We start from the raw sequence: 23648 nt of genomic DNA, 5'->3' as shown, positions 1-23648 counted from the left end.
CCCGTCACGTTTGGATCCGTTTTCTTGAGCCAGCACAAACAACAGAGATTCAATCCCTGGAAAGATATAACTCTAGCACGAATAAGAAGATATTGCAGCTCGAAATCATCAAATTTCCAATTTTTGAGAAAGTCAACAAGGTTGCTTAGCTTGTTTGAGAGGGATTTGATTTGTCCTTTGGGAGGATCAATCAGGTCAGCTTTCGTCAAGAGTATCTGCAGACTATATAGTAACTCATTGAATGGCAGATCATTAGAATCTGAGCTAGATTCCGGTTCAACTGAGTGTCTCCACAGGTAATCACAGATTTCCGCGATCTCTGGCTTCAAAACCTGAATCTTTTCCAACAAGTTGGGAAACACATCAGCCAGTTTCGAAACCTTAACAAATCCACGAACAGAGACTATCTCATTTCCAATCTCTTGATACTCAGCTGCAACTTTGGCAAATTGGGATTCCATTTCCTTCCTGCCTTCATAGCTGAACTTGCAGAAGCATTTGATAAACATGGTCAAGAAATGATACTCGTCTGCAAAGGTCTTCATTTGATCCTTGACACTGCTGAACATATCACCATTGGGTTGCTCTAGAAGGAAGGCAAGATTGAATTTCTTGTTCTTAAATTGTTCCTCCAGATTTTGTAGTCTTGCAAACACCTCAAGACAGGCAGACACATAGCGATCAGAACCATATGCTGAGCTAGAAGAAGCAGTCTGCCCCATCTGATCACCTAGCAGATTAGTGATTGATCTGTATGCAGAACAAAAGTGATAGCAACAAAAACGGAGTTGGAATTGGAGCCTACCAAATCAAAAGACTATTAAGATTGCGTGAACTGTGAAGGTCATAAAAAAATAGTCTACGTACTACCTGACATATTTGCCAACGAATCGGCATATTAATTTATTTGTGTATTAGCCGGTGTCAATTTATGTTTAAGCCCTATCTATGCCATCAAAGTTCAAACCATCACCCAAAATCAACTACTATATCCTTCCAGGTCTAGTGTCTTTTTTTTTTTTTTTTTTTTTTTCCAAAAAGGACAAATGTATAACCTAATCTATCCTACACTAAAGGGGAAGAGGCAGATCTAAGAAGGCCCAGGGATAACCGGAGGAAATTGAACCACCATCGAATCAAACGAGTGCACAACACACCTATCTGGATTTTTTTGAAGCAAACCACGTAAACGTGGCATTTTTTTGTGGCCACCAGCCTTTTCCCAGGTCTAGTGTCGAGAAGGTATTAATCATGGTATGCCATGTGACAGTACCATGTGGTTTACCAATATCAATGACAGAGCTAGGAGAAATTTTCAGTAGGGGCACAATCAAAAACAAATTTGTTTGGATAGAGAGAATTTGGATGATTTATTTGAGATATTTACTGTACCATTTTTTGTGATGTGATGTATGTGAGATAAAAAGGTGATTGGGAAGATAAAAAGGTGATTGGGATTTGTGAGGATAAATTTTGCAAACCAAATTCTCTCTATCCAAACAAACTCAGTTTTTTGTAAATAGTCTTGGACAATCATTTATAGGCAAAATTAGTAATTTGAAATGGATTAATCTTTCTTACACCAATAATGTATATACTGTCAGCGTTGGATAAATGTATTTATGTAAAATTTAAATTTAAAATTCAACTTTTACACATATATCATGGATTAAATGGTGATAGTATATATATATATATATATATTAGTGTGTATAAGATTTACGTATAGCGGTACACATTATTAATAAAAGGAAAAACAAAGAAGACACTAGGATGTAAGGAAGCTACTAAATTAGAAGACAAATTTTTTTGTGTATAGAAAAAATATCAATAGACTAAATTCCATATACTGTTGACAACTCTACATTTAGTCACTATTAAAGTGATGGACTCTGCTTTCAGTATTGTGTGTTTGGAGCATATTTATAAATTAATAAGATAAAAAAATTGTTAAAAATTTTGTGCATAGAAATGAAATTTTTCTTTGGTCAGAGTAGATCCACCCCTGAATTTTATCCCACCAAGTAAAGTGGATTGTTCATGTCTAATACACACTTGACAATATTTGATTTAGTTATTTAATGAGACATGACTGATTTAATATACCACATGGCATTGCTACATGGCGTATTTTAACCATATCATATTTTATCACGTCTTATGGGTACCAAATGAGGGATCTACATTACACGCTTACAAGGATGTATGGCTACATTCTATACGTAATAAATTATACTTCCTCCGTCTCAATTATTTTATCATATTTTAGAAATTCAATTTTTTAATAATAGTAATTTGATTGTAATATTTGTGCTTTTCTTTTCACTCTTGCCTCCACTAATTCAAAATTTAAATTTAAATAGCGACATACATATGATTAAAGGGAAGGATTGTATTGAAATAAAAGACTAAAAAATATTTTAATTTTTTTATCATGATAAATATTTTAAAATAGAAAGTATGATATTTTTAACACGGGGGAAGGAGTAACAAATTATTCGGTCAATTGATTCCATGTCAGCGATAAATGGTAAGCTAACTAATGTTAAGCTTATGATCTCAAACCGAGTAAATCAAAGCTATCAATAAATGACTTTTTATGGGTGGTTTTTATTAACTACGCTGCCTGGCTGCCCCATCTTCCTGTCCGCCAGAGGCAAGTCAATAACGGCACCTCTCAAAGCTTCCCAAGGCAACTATGCAACATTCCGACGTCATTTCTGCCCCAGTAATAAATTACTGCCAGATATTCAGGGATTAAACCGGCCAACCATCTAAAATTCAGGATGAGTTAACCAAAATTGCATAACTAATAGTACTCTCTTCGTTCTATATTGATAGTTTTATTTTTTTCATCTGTCTCAAATTATAATTTACTTTCCGATCAAAGAATATAATTAATTTTTAATTTTTTTAAAATAGTCTTAGTTAATGTACTTTATTATCAGTGAATACAAGCTGTCTAAGCTAATAATTACTTTAATTTATGGCTTGAATGGTGCAAAATCAATATTGTTGTTGTAATTTATGTAAAGATATAATTATTAATTTTGGTACTAATAATGATCTAGCCATATTCTCTCTCTCTCTCTCTTTTTAAAGGGTTGCATTCTCTTTTGATGCGTTAAAAATTGCAAGAGAATTATTTTTAAAATTTTTTTTTTGCTTTCCAGTGGAAGTTTTATAGTTAGATAAACTATGGTCATTATGTATCTTGAAATGCTTACTCATGTGTCAAAGAATTTGAATTTTTGCAAACTTTTTTAAATGTACAAAGTAAGGAGAACACCATGCATAAAATTGCAAATAACAAAAAAAAAAACACGAAAGGAACTTTTGATATAACAATCAATAATAATACTAGAGAGAAATAATGGCAGCAAAAAAATGTTCTTTTGCAAAGTAGATTGTTTTAGCCAAAATCTCTTTTCTATTCCAATAAAATGGGACGGAGGGAGTAATGCATAATAACATGACAAAAAATGATTTGTTAAGGAGTGTGACACTACTTAAAATTGGATACCACACGTTAGTTATTAGTAAAGCAAATTGAAAAAGGAAAAGTGTCCTCATCCAAGAATTAGTAAATGCAAGTTTTTGCTTTGAAATAGTAAATGAATAGTAATAATAATGAATTGGTGTAATAATGAATGAATAAATGCAAGTTTTTGAACTTTATGCTGGAATTTGGAAGACACTTGAATCCTTCAATGTCCTGGAATGTTGGCATAAAATCTCTGTTCACATCATTTTGACATACGAAAAGAATAATAGAACCAAATATTCCCAAATTGTGGTTGTTGAGTCAAAGTGACTTTCAAGTTTTCTAATTCCATAACGAACAATACCCAAAAAAAAAAGACGCGTTTTTCTTTGTTCCCATAAAAAAAAAAAAAATGTCATTCTGACTTTCCAGGCATCTCCATTGTCAGATGTGGCGGCACGTGTTGACGAATAGAAGAAAAATGGTGGGGGTGCCTCAAACTTATTTTAGAGTACTAATTTAACAAATCTTAAAGGCAAAACTCCATCCCCTTCTTCAAAAGAGAATGGTCTACTTTGTCTTATTATATTCCCCGCTTCAATGTTGGCAAAAACTTGGATAGACTTTGTTTTGCAGATCGTGTGATCCAAATTTTGTTATATTTTAAATTTGTGAATTGGTGAGATAGTGTAATAAAATTTAAATAACGTGATTTACATAAACTATATCTGTCCAATTATTTGCTTATCATGTTATGCAGATGCCTTTCCAAGTTTGACGCTCTAGCTAGCAGAACACCAATGCCCCCACTACGGGAATGGGGTGTCACAAGTTTCATTTCAAACAAATTTGTCTTGATGTAAATAAGTTGCAATGAATTGATTACCTGATTCATGAACACCCCTAAGTACAGCGGATGGAAGCATAAGGAGAAAGGAGAAGGGGGACAAAAAGGAAGATAGACAAAATTAGGCACAAAAGATTACAGGCACAAGTTCTCAAATTCGAAAAGGAGCTAGCAACCAATTAATTAATTACACAGCCTCAATCATTGTCTCATTCAATTAGTTACTCCTCACGCAGCTAGCATTGACTCAAAAAATTTCCGACAACACGAGATATACTACAGCTGCATGGGAGAGCATGCCTCTTACGATCCCCTGACTGCGAGGGTATAGCTAAGTCTAAACAAATCGAACATTTTAGTATTGGAACTTGTTTGATTATTTTGATGAATTTCAAATTTTATTTAACTTTAACTTGTTTAATTCTCCAATCGAGAGCACATGAACTTTTATCGAGTCAAGGTCGAATGGTTTAAATATTTTACATGTAAATGTCTCTTCTATGCTAATCGAGCCGAACTCAAGTTAAACTTAAAAATTTATCAAATAGAAATTACTATTCAAGTTTAGTTTAATTAGTTGGCGAACCAAACTTGAACAAGCGCTTACTAAATCGAGTTCGATTTAAGTATAGAGTAATTTGGCCCGTCTTTCAATCCGAGTGATTGTTCTAACTCTTAAGAGTATATGTGAGTAATAATGAGTAACAGATCATTGTGCGACCCCTATACAAATATGGTAAGTTTGAAAAGAATCACACTGTGGAAAACATATGAAAGCCTTTATGGTAAATATGCTCCTTTGATTGCTTGAAATTGTATTTTTAGTTTTTAATTTTTTATAAATTTTGTGTTTGACATGGATGCCTTGATTTTGATGCCCATACCATCACGTACACACAAAAACGTGAGGGTTTTGACATAAAATATGACTTCTACGCGTTCTTATTAGATCAATAAAGAGACGGTCATCATACACATATTTCTTAATTAGATAGTTTGAAGAACTAAATCCGTTGAGAATAGTCAAGTTTCATGTTTTTGATGTACTACCTTACAAGCAAATAGTTCTCACACCCTAGTATTTCTAGCTAGCTTTTGACGGTTTCGCTTTAAGACACTTAGGGTGCATTTGATAAAACTGAAATCTGAAAATTGAAATTTAAAATCTGAAATTTGAAATCTGAATCTATTAAATTATTGACTTGTTGAGTATTAAATCAAATACATTTGAGAGTATATCACATTCAGTGATAAGTGAATAGTTTATCACTTATTTTTTAAAACAAGTTTTACCTAAAAAATTCAATAAAATTCAGAGGTTCAATTTTTCGTTATTAAACGCGTCTCAATATATTAAGTTCAAGTACTGAATTGCATTATCAAATAGGACCTTAATTTATTTTCAGATCTAAAAGTTTATAGCCACACCATTCTAATTTAACTGCTAATAAAGGGTAGGAGTGTTTTAATACTTTTAGTCAATACTAGAATGTATGCCTATAGTTCATTCTATGGATGTAAAGGTTCCTAAGCTAATAATTGATCATATAGAATACAACAAACGGAAATTTTCTCTTAAGCCCTTTTTGAATGGCGTTTTCGTTTTTTTAAAAAACTATTGAATATTCTAAGAATTAATGAGCTGCTCAAGGGTTATCGGCAATATTTTATTCGTGGCCATGAAAGCTTAATAGTTTGTACCTCTGTTTTGAAACTCGGACCGGACCGGCCGGTCGAACCGAGAACCGGCCAGGTAGCCGGTCCGAGCCATATTAAAAAATCGAAAATTTAAAATCCGGTCAAAGCCGGTCAAAAACCGGGTTTGACCCGGTTTGACCGGGCAAAAACCGGTTTTTCTGGTTCAACAGTAATTTTTTTAAAAAAATTCAAACTTTTTAATATTATGTTTTGACCCCCTAAATTGTTAAAACTTATTGATATGCCTCAAATATTTGATACTTTATAAATATTGTCCTAAAATTTGATGTTATTTTTCAATTAAATTCATAATTTTAATTCTAAACTTGTTAATATTTATTAAATAATATAAATTGCTACTTGATTGTTCTAATTTCTTTGTATTTTCTTGTTAAATATATTTGAAACATCAAATATATATGAATATACCTTTATTAATATCAATATATTATTAGATATTATATATATAATATTTTAATTTTTAAATAATTTTTATTTATGACGTCATCCGGTTCGACCCCTATCGACCCCCGGTCGAACCCATTGACCCCTGACCCCTGACCTCGGGCGAGTCGCTATCCGGTCCGGTTCTGAAAACATAGGTTTGTACTGAATAGTACCTAAATGTCCTGGGACTAAACAAATGACTGAGGCTAATGCTCTAAACCAGCAGATTGATTTAAGTGACCAACTTTTAATGAATTTGTGGCCCCTATAGTGAAAAAGCATAGTTGAGTTGGTAGATTCTTACTATCAAATATATTAGTACCTACTTAATATAGACAGAATATGTTATTGGTAATGTCAAATTTGGGCTATAACTGAGTTTCACACTGAGACTCTTTCATTCAAATTAGGGGGTACTCAAGAACATATGGGTCAACATTGTTTATAATGCAAACATTTAAGTGTACAACAAAAAGATGAATCTTGTAGAAGATATAACATCCATACTTATAATTTTGTCATGCACCTAAAACTCTACATAAATCTTTTAACCCTTCAGTTAAGTCTAAGAAAATAATATATTTTGTCATGACTAACATGTGCAATACAAGTGCTCATTGCCAGCTTGGGAAAAAAAAAAAGCTATTTCAATTTTGTTGGTAATTAATATCACGAAATACAAGTCAGTGAAGATTAGATAGACAAACAACACAATCAACATAAGGTTCTCAAGAACAAGATGATCAAGAGGAACTCGTTATCTTGCTTACAAAGTAATTGAGATTTGTCTCTGAACTTCCACCTTCACTAACTGCCGCTTTAGCCAAATTGGAAAACTTCGTAGCATTTTCCTTTATTCCTTTGCCTGTTTCTCCTTCCATTACTTCCTTAATGCATCGTCCAATTTCTTCCTTAGTCGCAAGTCCATTCTTATCATGCTTCACTCTAATCCCCACCTTCCAAACGTCCTGGATAAACTTAGCATTTGGCTGTTGATCTGCAAATTGTGGCATTGCCACTATTGGCATTCCTAGGCTCAGGGCTTCGAGTGTTGAATTCCAACCACAATGTGAAAGAATGCATCCTACTGCCTCACTCGATAGTACTTCCAATTGCGGAGTCCATTGGACGAGAAGGCCTCTATCAAATGTTTCTTCTTTAAAATTTTTTGGCAACTTTTCAGCCTCAAAAGATTTGACAGACCATAAGAAATAGTAATTGCTGTTCTTCAAAGCCAAAGCAAGTTCCTGTAATTGCTTTTCGCCAAAACTGGCAGACCTCACACTACTTAACGATGCGTAAATAACTGACCTGGTTGGTTTGCTACTTAGCCAATTTAAACATGTTGACGGGTCATTCTGTGTTGAAAGGACTCCATATTCTTTGTCATCTACAACTCTCCTATCCAGGTAGAAAGTAGGAACTGTTGGTCCTACTGTGAGAACCGGACAGTGTTTGGAAAATTCATCCACCACCTGTGCCAAATAAAACAGGGAAGTAATCAAATTGTACACTTGTTTGTAGCTTTAACATTGTTCTGCGTTAAAAAAGGGAGGAAGGATAATGTTAAACCATCCATACATCTTCATTTCATGAAGGTAAGGAAAAACAAAATCACTAATTGATCAGTCTGGATAAAGTTCTGGATACTCTATAAACTACAAACAATCTGCGTCCCATGCTTGATGTAGTATGTCTGAAAAATATATCTGAAAAATCACAAATTTTTCACTAAATGAACCTCCTCAGTAAGTAGTACCAGTTGGCAGCTTCAATTAGTCAAAAGATTCTGTTCATGGCCTAACTAGGAACTCATTGAAAAGCAGTAAAAAGCCTGCCTGCATTTTTCTGGAACTGCCTTGTGCTATTCCCAGTACAGAATTAAATCAAGCAAGCCCTTCTTGTTGATATAAATTCAACAAAGTACCTTTCTGTGTTAAGCCACAAATTGTTGTTTCTCTGAATATTAATTCCCAGTACAGAATTAAATCAAGCAAGCCCTTCTTATTGATGTAAATTCGACAAAGTACCTTTCTGTGTTAAGCCACAAATTGTTTTTTGCTCTGAATATTTTGTTTATTTAACGAGAAATACTGAACTTAGTTCATACACCGAGACGTATATGCGCCAAAATACTCATGAGTACCAGTTTATTGTCAATGAACTAAACTTTGCAGTGGTCAACAACAAGAAAACAAAGCATCTAAGAATGGTTACCTTAAAACAGAAAACAAAAAGACATTTATGATTAGTATTAAAGAAGAAAAGAAGTGATGGAGCCACAGAGAGACAAAAACGCAAGCACAAAAGAACCTGAATCAAACAAAAATTCTGATTACAAGATTCACCTCCTTTTCCAGCTCATAGTATGTGTTGACAAGGACACAATCTGCCTGAGTTATATTTGAGAACTGCGCAGCTACCAATGCAAAATGGTATGGTACATTACTACCAAAATAAGGAAGATCTGCAGATTCAATTGGCGGCAATCCTTGAATCGAGATTGGAAACTCAGACACCGGATTAGACAACTTTCCATGATAAAACTGGTGCATTATGTAGTTAACACCACATTGTTGAGTCAAGAAAGCCACTCCAGGTAAACCAACTTCTTTACAGAATTCAAGCACAAAAGGTAGCAGGGAATCATAAACGATGAAGTCAATTGGAGTCCCTAAGGATTCATACTTCGTCATGAGTTCAATGATTGATCGTGAGCCAACTTCTTTAAAGCGAGCCATGGAGATTGGGACAGGGTCAGCGACAAAGAAGCCACCTTCATCATAGCCATCTGATATTATGTCAATCTGGACTTTGTCTGATTTTGTATACATAACGTTGGAGGTGAATTTGGTGATGGCTAGTGTGGTTTTCAGACCTTTACGTATGAATTTCTTACATAACTGAAGCATAGGATTTATGTGGCCCGGACTTTGAAATGGAATAGCCAAAACATGAGCTTTGTAGTCTTTCTCCCTGTTTTCCATCTCCTTTGCTGTTCACTTTTTTGTACTCTAAAAGTAATGACTGGAATGTTAGGATAAGTAGGTCTAACACAAGTCCAATGTAGTCAAATGTTTAGATTTCAATTGGTCAAAACTGAAAAACAAGCAAAGGAAATAAATTAGTAAAAATAAATAGATGTATCTTTATACACTTAAAGTAAAAGAAAAGCTAGATTGAAAACTGAAAAAGACAAATAAAAGTTTAAGCGATTTTTAGTGTAGAGAATTTGCAAGAGAAATCACAAGATAAATAAAATAATTGTCTTTTTGATTAGTGGAAGACAAGCATGCACTGGTAAGGCATATAATTCCGACTTAAACTTAATGGGATCAGACGTTCAATACCAAATTCATTACAAATAATCTTGGTTCAATAGGTTAATGGCTGAACTAGCAACAGTCCTTCTGAGTTTACCCAAATTGAACAATTTTTAACCCTATCAGGTTTTGTACTTACCAAGACTGGAAGGCAGCGGAGTTGAGGGTTTAACTGGTTGGACCAAGGGAGGCTCCCAACCATGGTTTGCAGCCCAAATGATTGGAGTCCAATATAAACAATTATCCCTAAAAATTGGTAAAGTTACACAGGGACAAAATTGTACTGGAATTAAGAGTGCTCATTTTGGTAAATTAGTCTAAGGGTCGATAATTAGGGATGGCAATCGGGCGGGGTTCGGGTGGGGGACCCCTCCCCCGCCACCCTCCTCGCTGCCCATTAATTCCCCTCACCCCCATCCCCTGCTCTCCCCGTCTAGCCCTGCTTTCACCGCGGGGCTAATAAAAATTTGTTATATAATTTTATTACAGTTAAATTTTAACAAATAATCAAGTACTAAAATATTAACACATCACAAAGTTATTATCTATTATAATTTCACAATTGAAACTATAAAAACAATCAAACAAAAGTTATTTGAATACAATCCAACATGACAAAACAAATACAACTAAAGTAGTCAAGTTTTCACTTTTGATATAAATACAATCACTAAATCATTATTGTATTTTTTAAAAAAAAAGTGTTATTGTGTCAAGTGTAATTAGGAATTTAATATAAATGTATTAGTAAATTTATTATAACTACTTAATAATTTCTATTAGTAGACATGTATAATTATTAGTATAATTACTAATATCAATTATATTACAGATACTAATATACAATATATAATGCATATAACTAATAATATCATTATTATAAGTTTGTAACTAATTAAGTTAAATATTATATATAATTATATACATATATGTATATTTATTAATTTTTTAAACTGGTGGCTGGGTGGGGGATAGGGCCCCGGCCCCATTTCTAAACGGGGGAAACAATTCGCCCCTGCCCCATTGGGAATAGGATTCCGAAATACAAACCAAACACTCTAATAAGGACTAATCAAAATATTAGGAATAGGATAATGGGACTTTCAAGCATTGTCTGTACGCAGATACCCATTATGGTTATCAAGACTTAGCCAAATGTGGCCCAAAGCTCAATAGAATCCCGTCTTAGGGAGACGAAAAAATATAAAAACCTCCAGATCAATCTGATCTGGGCCTAAAATCGGTCGCACCAAATGTGGCCCAACTTAGATGACTCTCAAAAGTAGCACTATAAATGAGTCTAACCAACCAAGTACAACAATTTAATGTATAAATTTATTTGATTATTCTAATAATGTTGAAAATGTGTTCAAGTTTAGCTTATTAATTTTTCAAACCAAACTTAGACCAACTTTTATCGAGATCAAATCGAGCTCAAGTAACTTGTAATTTTTACTTATAAATTCTCATTTCATGTTAATAAAATTAGCATAAAAATGCTAATAAAATCAAGCTCGAGTCGAATTCGAAAATTTATAAAATACAAAACATTATGTAAGTTTGGTTTGATTAATTAGCAAATCAAATTCAAATTAATTCTTATTAAATCGAACTCGATTCAAATATGGAGTAACTTAACTCAATTTTTTAACCCCCACCTAAAACAAAAGATAAATGGTTCATTTTTTTTTTTCGCGTGAACCACAACCCAATCCGGACCGCCGACAAACTGTCGCAATACCTTTTCTATTCTTAGCCTAAAACTAAAATCTGCTCCTCTTTTATTCACCAACACAAATTAGTAGTAAAAACAGAAACAGCAGCTTCGGCCAAAAATAGCATCTTCCATAAATTTAGCAGAATATTTAAAAGGAAGAAAAGAAAAGGAGAAGTAATCTTCCATTGAGCTATATAAAGACTTACATCGGAGCTCACCTAGCTTCTGATGGTTGTGAAAACAATTCAGCAACTCCCTTTTTGTCTCAGCCTTGTGAGTTTGGATCGGTTTATTCAGTGATGAAGAGTCAGGGGAGAGAGTCGGGAAGATGATGTGGTATTTAAAGGAAAAGTTGGGAAGAATGGAATCAGAAGATTAGTGTCATTTGACAGAAGAAATGTGATTGGTGGGGCTTTTAGATCAAATTTGCACGCGATTTTGAATCATCAATGGTCAGCGGACTCCACTGTGAAGGTGATGGCTGATGATTTTTTTAACAATTTGATTAATTAGAAAGAGACCCGATATAAGTGACCTATACTTCGAGAAAACAATAGTTAAATCCAAAAGAGTATAGATAGTTAAGTATCTAGGATTTTAGAGATTGACTAATAGTAGCTCTTTTAGTATGCTCTCACATGCCAATGAGTCATCATTCTCGAATAAAATGATGGATATTAGAGATGTTAATATTGTTCAATTTTTTTTTTTTTTAAAAAAGAGAGATACTAATATTTTACGAATCATGGAGATTAGAGATGTTATTATTTTACTATCGTTAATTTACTTTTATAATTTTTTTGGCATTATTTAAGGATATATTGATTTTTACCCACTAAAGGTGTCAAGGGGTCGGATTCAAGTTGAAATTGGTAATTCCAAATTTGGATCCGACATGTAATAAAATGATTGGGAACCAAACCAACACAAGTCTCAATATATAGTTTAGAATTCAAACTTGGCTTGATCGGGATTCAGGTTAGGTATTTTCGGATTTTGAAATTAATTTAATGCAATAATTCTTTAATAATTTTAAAGTTTTATTTAAATATAAGCAATACAATCGGATTAATTCAAACAATTATTTGATTTATAGAAATCTTTTTTAGAAAAAATGAGTGGATTAGTAATAAAAATTAATTAATACATAGTATTTTAATTAAAATATTTATACTAATCGAATCCTGATTCAAAATAAATCGGAATATATAAATCCATAACCAGCGCATTCAGCTTATAAACAAAACAAATTCGAGTAAATGGATATGCTACCTATTTGTAACCTAAAAAAAGGGATCGAATCTAGGTTAAGGCCCAATCTGTTGATAGCCTTACAGCCCATGCATCTCATAAAAAGCATCAAGTTTTAGAGTATACTATCCATGTATTCATATTACTACTAACTTGTGTTTTGGATTAAAGTGAAAATTTCAAAATTTAGAAGTGTTTGATAATCTCATTAAATACTTAGACGTAATGCATTCAGTGATTTTTTTTTTTTTTTTTTGGTTAGATTGGATTCATAATCGAATTTGCTTACATTTGATTACAATATATGACTGACTCAATTTGTATACAAAATTTTAAGTGGAAGGTATATTTAATTTGCTAAATTGTTGAACATACAATAATATTCGCTCAAAAAAGCTCTCACACACCTTTCGTGATTCCCCTAAAATTCAGCTCTTGATGATGTGTAATGGATCTTCTATCTCACTTCGTATTCCATTCTATGTCCTACTTTTTTATAGTATATTGGTATTTCTCTTTCATAAATATCATATTTTAATTCTGTTTTGTTATTTTATTATCAAATAACTACTAACACAGTAAAAAAATACAACGGTTTCAAAAGGCAATATATAATAGGAAATCACAAAATATAGCAGAAAATGCTTTAAAAAACTCATTTTTTTTGTGTAATTTGATTTTTTAACTTTGTTAAATTCATTAAAAAAATTTCACTACTCAGTTAACAATTATTGGATCTTAATAAAATAAAAAAGAATTAAAATATGATGTTTATAAAGAAAACCTCGCAATATAACAAAAAATGAGACAAAGAATGGAATAAGAGTAAAGCAGAAGACCCATTGCGCATTATGCCTTGACTAACATGGCAATGCACATGCTCATTGCTAGTCCGACAAAAATGCTAGCTAAAATTCATTCATAGTAAATATCACGAAATACAAGTCAATGAAGATTAAATAGATAAACAATACAACCCACATAGGGTTCTCAAGGACAAGATGATCAAGAGGAACTCGTCATCTTGCTTACAAAGTAATTGAGATTTGTATCTGAACTTCCACCCTCACTAACTGCCGCTTTAGCCAAATTGGAAAACTTCATAGCATTTTCCTTTATTTCTTTTCCTGTCTCTCCTTCCATTACCTCCTTAATGCATCGTCCAATTTCTTCCCGTGTTGCAAGTCCATTGCTATCATGCTTCACTCTGATCCCCACCTTCCAAACATCCTGGATAAACTTAGCATTTGGTTGTTGATCTATAAATTGTGGCATTGCCACTATTGGCACTCCTAGGCTTATAGCTTCAAGTGTTGAGTTCCAACCACAATGTGAGAGAATGCACCCCACAGCCTCGCTCGAAAGTACTTCCAATTGCGGAGTCCATGGGACGAGAAGGCCTGTATCAGATGCTTCTTCTTTGAAATTTTTTGGCAACTTTTCAGCCTCAAAATGTTTGACACCCCATAAGAAGTAGTAGTTGCTGTTCTTCAAAGCCAAAGCAAGTTCCTCTAATTGCTTTTCGCCGAAACTGGCAGACCTCACGCTACTTAACGATGCGTAAATAACTGACCTGGCTGGTTTGCTATTTAGCCAATTTAAACATGTTGAGGGGTCATTGTCTGCTGAAGCGATTCCATATTCTTTGTCATCTACAACTCTCCTGTCCAGGTAGAAAGTGGGAACTGTTGGCCCTACTGTCAGAACTGGCAAGTGTTTGGAAAATTCATCCACCACCTGTGCCAAATAAAACAGAGGGGGGATCAAATTTTACAATTATTTGTAGCTTCAACATGATTCTGCGTTGAATGAGTTAGATAAGCAACGAAGGATAATGTCAAACCATTCATACATCATCATTCCATGAAGCTAAGGAATATCAAAATCACAAATTCATCAGTCTAGATGAACTTCTGGATACTCTAAAGACTATGAATGATCTGCGTCCTATGCTTGACATAGTATGTTTGAAAACTTTGTCTGATTTTAGTTGCAAAATTTTCACTTAATGAACCTCCTTAGTAAGTAGTATCCGTCAGCAGCTTCAACTAGTCAAAAGATTCTGTTTATGGCCTAACTAGGAACCCATTGAAAAGCAGTAAAAAGCCCACCTGCATTTCTCTGGAACTGCCTTGTGCAATTTCCAGTACAGAAATAAATCAAGCACACCCATCAGATTGAAGAAATTCAACAAAGAACATGTCTTTGTTAAGCCACAAATTGTTTTGTTCTGAGTATTTAGTCTATCTCATGAGAAATGCTGAATTTAGTTCATACACCGAGACATCTAAGAAAGTGTTTAACATAAAGTAGAAAAGAAAGTGATGGAGCCACAGAGAGATACAAATACAAGTACAAAGGAACCTCAATCAAACAAAATTTCTGATTACAAGACTCACCTTCTTTTCCAGCTCATAAAATGTGTTGACAAGGACATAATCCGCCTGATTTACATTTGAGAACTGCGTACATACGTATGCAAAATGATATGGTATATTACTGCCAAAATAAGGAAGATCTTGATGTTCAAGTGGCGGCAATCCTGGAATCAAGACTGGAAACTCAGTGACTGGATTAGTCAGCTTTCCATGAGAAAACTGGTGCATTATGTAGTTTACACCACATTGATGAGTGAAGGAAGCCACTGCAGGTAAACCAATTTCTTTACAAAGATCAAGCACAAAAGGTAGCAATGAATCATAGATGATGAAATCAATTGGAGTCCCCAAGGATTCATACTTCTTCAGGAGTTCAAGAATTGATTGTGAGCCAACTTCTTTAAAGCGAGCCATGGAGATTGGGACAGGGTCAGTGAAAAAGAAGCCACCTTCATCATAGCCATCTGATATTATGTCAATCTGGACTTTGTCTGATTTTGGAAACGAAACTTTGGAGGTGAATTTGGTGATGGCTAGTGTGGCTTTCAGCCCTTTACGTACGAGTTTCTTACATAACTGAAGCATAGGATTTATGTGGCCCGCACTTTGAAATGGAATAGCCAAAACATGAGCTTTGTACTGTTTCTCTCTGTTTTCCATCTCCTTTGCAGTTCACTCTTTTGCACGCAAAAGCTATTTGACTAAACTGGAACAAGCAGAAAATAACATAACTCCAATGTTGTCAAATATGTAGATTTCAATTGGTCAAAATTGAAAAACAAGCAAAGGGAATAAATTAACAAAAATCAATAGATGTATTTACTTACCTAAAAGTAAAGGACAAGTTAGATAGAAAATTTGAAAAAACAAAGAAAAGTTCAAGCGATTTCTAGGTAGAGAATTCACAGGAGAAATGGTATGGTAAACTAAATAATTGTGTCTTTAATTAGTGGAAGACAAGCATCCACCGGTAAGGTATACAATTCAAACTTAGTCATTCATGCAATGAAGAGTAATTTCAGCCAATTTTTAAGGAACTAATTGCATTGGGCCATTGACCTGATTAATTCACTACAAATCATCTCGGTTCAATCAGGTTAACCGCTGAACCAGCAGCGGTTCTTCCTAGTTTACCAAAATTGATGAACAATTTTTCACCATATCAGGTTTTACACTTCCCAAGATTGGAAGGCAAAGGAGTTGAGGGTTTAACTGGTTGGGCCAAGCTAGGTTCCAAACCATGGTTTGCACCCCAAATGATTGGCGTCCAAAATAACAATTATTTGAAAAAAATTGGTAGAGTTACAGCAGGGCAAAGGACATAATAATGATGATACCAACAAAGGTTGCTCATTTTGAGCTGGAAGCAAGATTGTTCATTTAGGGTCTAAGGATCGACAGTGTATATTAAAATTAAGGATTCCTATACCTAATTACCTAGTGATCGGTAAACCAAAATGAAATCATTAAATTTTGGGTAAATTACTTATACCTCCTACGATTTTACATAATGCTAGATGGCCTCCTTTAAGGTTTTAAAATAGCCACATAACTCACCTATAGATTTATGTAAAGTGAAAAATGGACAGAATGCATAATCAGTTACGACATTTATATTAAATACGCTCTAAAAGCATGTGTGGTAAAATCTTAATCTCCTTGTAGCCCCTCTTATGATTTTGTATAAATATCCACTTTATCCCTCTGTAATTTTTGCATTTATCCACATAATCCTCCTATACTTTTATACAAGATAGTTAAACCATCGATTGATCTAGCATTTAAGTAAAGACACTATTGATATTTCAATTAATGATATTACATAGGCTATTTTTTTGTTAATTTTCCACTTTATATAAAATCATAGGGAAGTGAAGTGGATATTTTGAAACATTAGGGGGATTACATGGTAATAGACGAAACCATAAGGGGATTATATGTAATTTACCCTTGAATTTTATCCCTTATCATTTCCCACTTATGTTTCAACTTGATTTAACTCTTCAATAGAATGAAATCCATTCCAATGCCAAACCAAACAAATGAGGGGAGATGACGAAAGACCATATCCATAATGAGGTTTAGAATTCAGGTTCCAATTTTGATTCCGAAGAAACAAAGCAAACCCGTATTTAGGACTAATCAAAATATTAGGAATAGGATACCCATTATTTTTTTCCACATAAGAAAATAACCCATCAAGCCTTAACCATATGTGTACCAAACATAAATAGGATCTGGTCCAAAGGAGGCACAAAAAAAAAAAAAAAAACTCCAGATCACTCTTTACACTAAAATTCACAAACCAACAATAAGCATTAAGTAATCCGATCTGTGCCTAAAATGGGGCGAACCTAAGTGGCCCAACCCAGATAACTCTTATAATTAGAGCTATAAACAAGCCTAGTCAAATTCAACATCCTAATATTTAAGTTTGTTTGATTATTTTAAAATTTTGTGAAATCAAACTCGAATCAAACTCTTATTGAATCGAGATTGAACCAAGCTCTAGTAACTTGTAATTTTTACTTGTAAATTCTATTTTATGCCAATAAAATCAAGCTCAAGGAATTTGAAAGTTTACCAAACACAAAGTTCTATTTAATTTTGGTTTAATTAGTTAGCGAACTACATTTGGATTAATTCTTATCAAACCGGATTCTATTCAAATATAGAGTAGCTTAGATAAACGGTTCAGATCATATCAGGTGAACCACAACCCAACCCGGACCGCCAACAATCTGACGCAAACTAACTCAACTCAACTCAACTGCCGCAATGCTTTTTCTATTCTTACCCTAAAACTAAAATCTGCCCTTCTCCTTTATTCACCAATACAAATTACTAAAAACAGAAACAGCAGATTCGGCCAAAAATAGCATCTTCGATAAAATTAGCGGAAAATTTAAGAAGAAGAAAAGGAGAAGTAATCTTCCATGGAGCCATGTAAAATACCACACCAAAAAAACAAAAAATGAACACCGGAAAAGACTTACATCGGAGCTCAGCTGGCTAGCTTTTGATGGGTGGAAAACAGCAACTCCTTTTGTCTTAGGCTTGTGAGTTGGATCGGTCTTCTTCCAGTGATGAAGATAAGACTCCCGGGGGGCCCGGGTGGTGGGTTTTGGCCTTTGGGAGATGTGGTATTTATAGCAAAAGTTGGGAAGATTGGAATAAGAAGATTAGAGTCATTTGACAGAAGAAACGAGATGTGATTTGTGGGGGTTTCAGAATCAAATTTTCACACGATTTCCAATCAGATGGCTGATGAATTTTTAACAGCTGATTAGTTTGACTAATTAGAAAGAGAGACACGACATAGTTAAATAAATAAATCCCAGAGATTAGAGGTACTATATAGTATTTTTAGAGATTGATTAACAGCTCTTTTGGTTTGCTCTCGCATGCCTATGCGTCATCATTCTCGAGTTAAATAATATTTATTTCGAAAGAAAGAAAGTGAAAGCATAGAGATTGGAGATGTTAATATTGTTTAATTAAAATAGAAGAGAGAGATACTAATGTTTCATGAATCATGGAAATTAGAGATGTTATTATTTTAGTATGGTTAGTTTAATTCTTGAAGGTTTTTTTCGTATTATGTCCTCTTAGGACACATGATAAGCATACAAAATATAAGAAATTGACTGAGCTTAAATTTTGAACATTATCATCTCCCTCTAAATTCGGGAAACTTTAGCCAAAAAAAAAAATTTTTAACTTTTCTGAACAACCAATTCCACCTCTTTAAATTGTTTTATATTATGCCTTAAGAGTACAGAATAGAATAACTAGGGCTGCAAATGAATCGAGCCGCTCGCGACCAGCTCGAGTCGAGTTCGAGCTGGCTCGAGTCGAAATCGATCTCGAACTTGAGCTCAAAATATTAAGCTCGTTAGGCTCGCGAGCACGAGTATATATATTTTTTATTTTTTTATTTTAAGTATATATATTTTTTATTTTTTTATTTTTTTTATTATAATTATATATATATTTTTTATTTTTTAAATTTTAATAGTAAAATTACATATATATCCTTATTATTTTATTATTTATTAATAAAAAAATATTATTTTATTTATTTTTTAAAAAACAATTTTTATTTTTTATTTTTTTCGAGCACGAGCTCGGCTCGAATCAAGTCATATTGTTCCGAAAGGATAGGGAAGTTGTAACCGAATTGGTATCTTTCTTCCTGATCTTCAATAACAAATTCCCGTCTCTTTTCCAGATCTTTTCTACTTCTCCCTATTGTTCTTCTTATTCATCTTCATAATTATTTCCCTTTCTCCTACTAACAAATCCAGATAATTCATTTCTGCACTTTCCTTAGCTAATAGATTTAGTTCATGACATAATTTCGGACTCAATAATAAAACGATTAGGAGATGGATATAGACGGGTCTCGATATGTAATTTAGGATCTGTACTTGGCTAGATCCAGCTTGTATGAGAAAAATTGTTTACCCCCAAAATTGTTTTTGCTCTGAATATTTTGTTTATTTAACAAGAAATACTGAACTTAGTTCATACACCGAGACACATATGCACCAAAATACTCATGAGTACCAGTTTATTGTCAATGAACTAAACTTTGCAGTGGTCAATAACAAGAAAACAAAGCATCTAAGAATGGTTACCTCTTTTTCCAGCTCAAAATAAGGAAGATCTGCAGATTCAATTGGCGGCAATCCTTGAATCGAGATTGGAAACTCAGACACCGGATTAGACAACTTTCCATGATAAAACTGGTGCATTATGTAGTTAACACCACATTGTTGAGTCAAGAAAGCCACTCCAGGTAAACCAACTTCTTTACAGAATTCAAGCACAAAAGGTAGCAAGGAATCATAAACGATGAAGTCAATTGGAGTCCCTAAGGATTCATACTTCGTCATGAGTTCAATGATTGATCGTGAGCCAACTTCTTTAAAGCGAGCCATGGAGATTGGGACAGGGTCAGCGACAAAGAAGCCACCTTCATCATAGCCATCTGATATTATGTCAATCTGGACTATGTCTGATTTTGTATACATAACGTTGGAGGTGAATTTGGTGATGGCTAGTGTGGCTTTCAGACCTTTACGTATGAATTTCTTACGTAACTGAAGCATAGGATTTATGTGGCCCGGACTTTGAAATGGAATAGCCAAAACATGAGCTTTGTAGTCTTTCTCCCTGTTTTCCATCTCTTGTGCTGTTCACTTTTTTGTAAGTAATGACTGGAATGTTAGGATAAATAGGTCTAACACAAGTCCAATGTAGTCAAATGTGTAGATTGCAATTGGTCAAAACTGAATAACAAGCAAAGGAAATAAATTAGTAAAAATAAATAGATGTATCTTTACCCACTTAAAAAGTAAAAGACAAGCTAGATTGAAAACTAAAAAAGACAAATAAAAGTTTAAACGATTTCTAGCGACGTAAAGAATTCGCGAGAGAAATCACAAGATAAATAAAATGATTGTCTTTTTAATTAGTGGACGACAAGCATCCACTGGTAAGGCATATAATTCCGACTTAAACTTAATGGGATCAATACCAAATTCATTACAAATAATCTTGGTTCAATAGGTTAATGGCTGAACTAGCACCGGTCCTTCTGAGTTTACCCAAATTGAACAATTTTTAACCCCATCAGGTTTTGTACTTACCAAGACTGGAAGGCAGAGGAGTTGAGGGTTTAACTGGTTGGACCAAGCGAGGCTCCCAACCATGGTTTGCAGCCCAAATGATTGGAGTCCAATATAAACAATTATCCCTAAAAATTGGTAAAGTTACAAAAGGACAAAATTGTACTGGAATTAAGAGTGCTCATTTTGGTAAATTAGTCTAAGTGTCGATAATTAGGGATGGCAATCGGGCGGGGTTCGGGTGGGGGATCCCTCCCCCGCCACCCTCCCCGCTGCCCATTAGTTCCCCTCGCCCCCATCCCCCGCTCTCCCCGTCTAGTCTTACTTTCTCCATGGAGCTAATAAAAATTTGTTATATAATTTTATTACAGTCAAATTTTAACAAATAATCAAGTACTAAGATATTAACACATCACAAAGTTATGATCTATTATAATTTCACAATTGAAACTCATAAAAATAATCAAACAAAAGTTATTTGAATACAATCCAACATGATAGAATAAATACAACCAAAGTAGTCAAGTTTTCACTTTTGATATAAATACAATCACTAAATCATTATTGTATTTTTTTAAGAAAAAGTGTTATTGTGTCAAGTGTAATTAGGAATTTAATATAAATGTATTAATAAATTTATTATAGCTACTTAATAATTTCTATTAGTAGACATGTATAATTATTAGTATAATTACTAATATCAATTATATTACAAATACTAATATACAATATATAATGCATATAACTAATAATATCATTATTATAAGTTTGTAACTAATTAAGTTAAATATTATATATAATTATATACATATATGTGTATTTATTAATTTTTTAAACTGATGGCTGGGTGGGGGATAGGATGGGGGTATACTCCCCCCCCCCCCGGGCCCATTTCTAAATTGGGAAAAAATTCGCCCCTGCTCCATTAGCCCTCAATGGGCACCCGCCCTAATTGCTATCTCTATCGGTATATATTAAAGTTAAGGATACCTATGCCTATTGTTCGGTAGACCAAAATGGAAATCATTAAATGGTAATGAAAGTAATAGATTTTATCTTTTATCGTGTCCCACTTGCGCTTCAAGTTGATTAACTCTTGCTTCGAAATAAAAAAGTTGATAAACTCTTCAGTGGAATGAAACCCATTCCAATGCCAAATCGTGAGGGCAGATGAACAAAAACCACATCCATGATGAGGTTTATAATTGAGGCTCCAATTTTGATTCCGAAATACGAACCAAACACCTAATAAGGACTAATCAAAATATTAGGAATAGGAGAATTGAACTTTCAAGCGTTGTCTGTATGTCAAGACTTAGCCAAAAGTGGCCCAAAGCTAAATAGAATCCGGTCTTAGGGAGACGAAAAAATATAAAAACCTCCAGATCACTCTGATCTGGGCCTAAATGGGTCGCACCAAATGTGGCCCAACTTAGATGACTCTCAAATGTAGCACTACAACTGAGTCTAACCATGTACAACAATTTAATATTTAAATTTGTTTGATTATTCTAATAATGTTGAAAATGTGTTCAAGTTTAGCTTATTAATTTTTCAAACCAAACTTGGACCAGCTTTTATCGAATCGAGATCAAATTGAGCTCAAGTAGCTTGTAATTTTTACTTATAAATTATCATTTCATGTTAATAAAATTAGCATAAAAATGCTAATAAAATCAAGTTCGAATCGAGTTTGAAAATTTATAAAACACAAAACATTATGTAAGTTTGGTTTAATTAATTAACAAACCAAATTCAAACTAATTCTTATTAAATCGAACTCGATTCAAATATGGAGTAACTTAACTCATTTTTTTAACCCCCACCGAAAACAAAAGATAAATGGTTCAGAATTTTTTGTTTTTTCGCGTGAACCACAGCCCAATCCGGACCGCCAACAATCTGACGCAAACTAACTCAACTGTCGCAATACCTGTACCTTTTCTATTCTTAGCCTAAAACAAAAATCTGCTCTTCTCCTTTCTTCACCAACACAAATTACTAAAACCAGAAACGGCAGCTTCGACCAAAAATAGCATCTTCCATAAATTTAGCAGAATATTTAAAGGGAAGAAAAGAAAAGAAGTAATCTTCCATTGAGCTATATAAAGACTTACATCGGAGCTCAGCTAGCTTCTGATGGTTGTGAAAACAATACAGCAACTCCTTTTTTGTCTCAGCCTTGTGAGTTTGGATCGGGTTTTTCAGTGATGAAGACTCAGGGGAGAGAGGCGGGGAGATGATGTGGTATCTAAAGGAAAAGTTGGGAAGAATGGAATCAGAAGATTAGTGTCATTTGACAGAAGAAATGTGATTTTTTATTTATTTATTTTTTGTCAACACAGGGTGTCCGGGTCAATTCTTACGGGGTTCGACTAATCCCCTGCGACCCGGGAGAGGAGGTCCCACTCCACACTGAGCACGTTAACAGCGAGACTCGAATCCTGGACAAACCAGGAAGGTCGCCATACCCTAAGGAGGGGGAGCGGACCGCTCGAGCTATCCCGTGGGGGCAGAAGACCAGCCACATAAAGTGGCAAATTTGTGAGAGGCAGGGGTTGAATCCTTGACCTCCAGCATCACCAAAGAGGGTGATGACCATCGGACCAAATGGCCAGTGGCCACAGAAGAAATGTGATTGGTGGGGCTTTTAGAATCAAATTTGCACACGATTTTGAATCATCAACAGTCAGTGGAGCCTACTGTGAAGGTGATGGCTGATGATTTTTTTAACAATTGATTAGTTTGATTAATTAGAAAGAGACCCGATATAAGTGACCTATACTTCGAGAAAATAATAGTTAAATCCTTCTTTCGAGAAACGAAAATTTGACTAATTAAACCTAATCCCAGAAGTCAACCCAAAAGCA

General features: G+C 34.0%; 3 protein-coding genes across 10 annotated transcripts; all 3 read right to left on the bottom strand.

The window, feature by feature from the left end:
- Nucleotides 1-7127: 7127 nt before the first annotated feature.
- LOC113718798 (UDP-glycosyltransferase 74F2-like) lies at nt 7128-23021 on the bottom strand. Of its 4 annotated transcripts, none has more exons than XM_072072988.1 (3): nt 22896-23021; nt 8825-9490; nt 7128-7951 (listed from the first exon to the last, which is right to left on the bottom strand). In XM_072072988.1, the coding sequence occupies exons 2-3, from the start codon at nt 9461-9463 to the stop codon at nt 7220-7222; spliced, it is 1371 nt and encodes a 456-aa protein (XP_071929089.1). In that variant the 5' UTR covers nt 9464-9490; nt 22896-23021; the 3' UTR covers nt 7128-7219. The 4 variants fall into 4 exon arrangements, with proteins under 4 accessions (XP_071929089.1, XP_071929091.1, XP_071929090.1 ...); XM_072072990.1 differs by lacking the exon at nt 22896-23021 and adding an exon at nt 11723-11865; XM_072072989.1 differs by lacking the exon at nt 22896-23021 and adding an exon at nt 11735-11864 and having other exon boundaries at nt 8825-9575.
- On the bottom strand, nt 13588-18281 carry LOC140003895 (UDP-glycosyltransferase 74C1-like). 5 transcript variants are annotated; one of them, XM_027244184.2, is made up of 4 exons: nt 18142-18273; nt 15507-15820; nt 15167-15411; nt 13588-14504 (listed from the first exon to the last, which is right to left on the bottom strand). In XM_027244184.2, coding segments are annotated over exons 2-4 (978 nt in total). In that variant the 5' UTR covers nt 15508-15820; nt 18142-18273; the 3' UTR covers nt 13588-13772. The 5 variants fall into 5 exon arrangements, with proteins under 5 accessions (XP_027099985.2, XP_027099986.2, XP_071928765.1 ...); XM_027244185.2 differs by having other exon boundaries at nt 15507-15846; nt 18142-18256; XM_072072664.1 differs by having other exon boundaries at nt 15167-15851; nt 18142-18281.
- On the bottom strand, nt 19705-20334 carry LOC113718396 (flavonol 7-O-beta-glucosyltransferase UGT74F1-like). Its single transcript, XM_027243303.2, has one exon. The coding sequence runs from the start codon at nt 20332-20334 to the stop codon at nt 19705-19707; it is 630 nt and encodes a 209-aa protein (XP_027099104.2).
- Nucleotides 23022-23648: the final 627 nt, after the last annotated feature.

The sequence above is a fragment of the Coffea arabica genome, chromosome 11e (genome assembly GCF_036785885.1).
Source record: "Coffea arabica cultivar ET-39 chromosome 11e, Coffea Arabica ET-39 HiFi, whole genome shotgun sequence".
NCBI lineage: Eukaryota > Viridiplantae > Streptophyta > Magnoliopsida > Gentianales > Rubiaceae > Coffea > Coffea arabica.
Note: the sequence above shows the minus strand (reverse complement) of the source record. Positions and strands in the feature narration are given on the sequence as shown.

Coding starts and splice junctions, on each gene's coding strand:
- LOC113718798 (XM_072072988.1), bottom strand. CDS start 9,463: ATGGAAAACAGGGAGAAAGACTACAAAGCTCATGTTTTGGCTATTCCA. Junction 7,952..8,824: donor ACTATGAGCTGGAAAAGGAG/GTGAATCTTGTA, acceptor TATTTGGCACAG/GTGGTGGATGAATTTTCCAA.
- LOC140003895 (XM_072072664.1), bottom strand. CDS start 15,805: ATGGAAAACAGAGAGAAACAGTACAAAGCTCATGTTTTGGCTATTCCA. Junction 14,505..15,166: donor TTTATGAGCTGGAAAAGAAG/GTGAGTCTTGTA, acceptor TATTTGGCACAG/GTGGTGGATGAATTTTCCAA.
- LOC113718396 (XM_027243303.2), bottom strand. CDS start 20,334: ATGGAAAACAGGGAGAAAGACTACAAAGCTCATGTTTTGGCTATTCCA.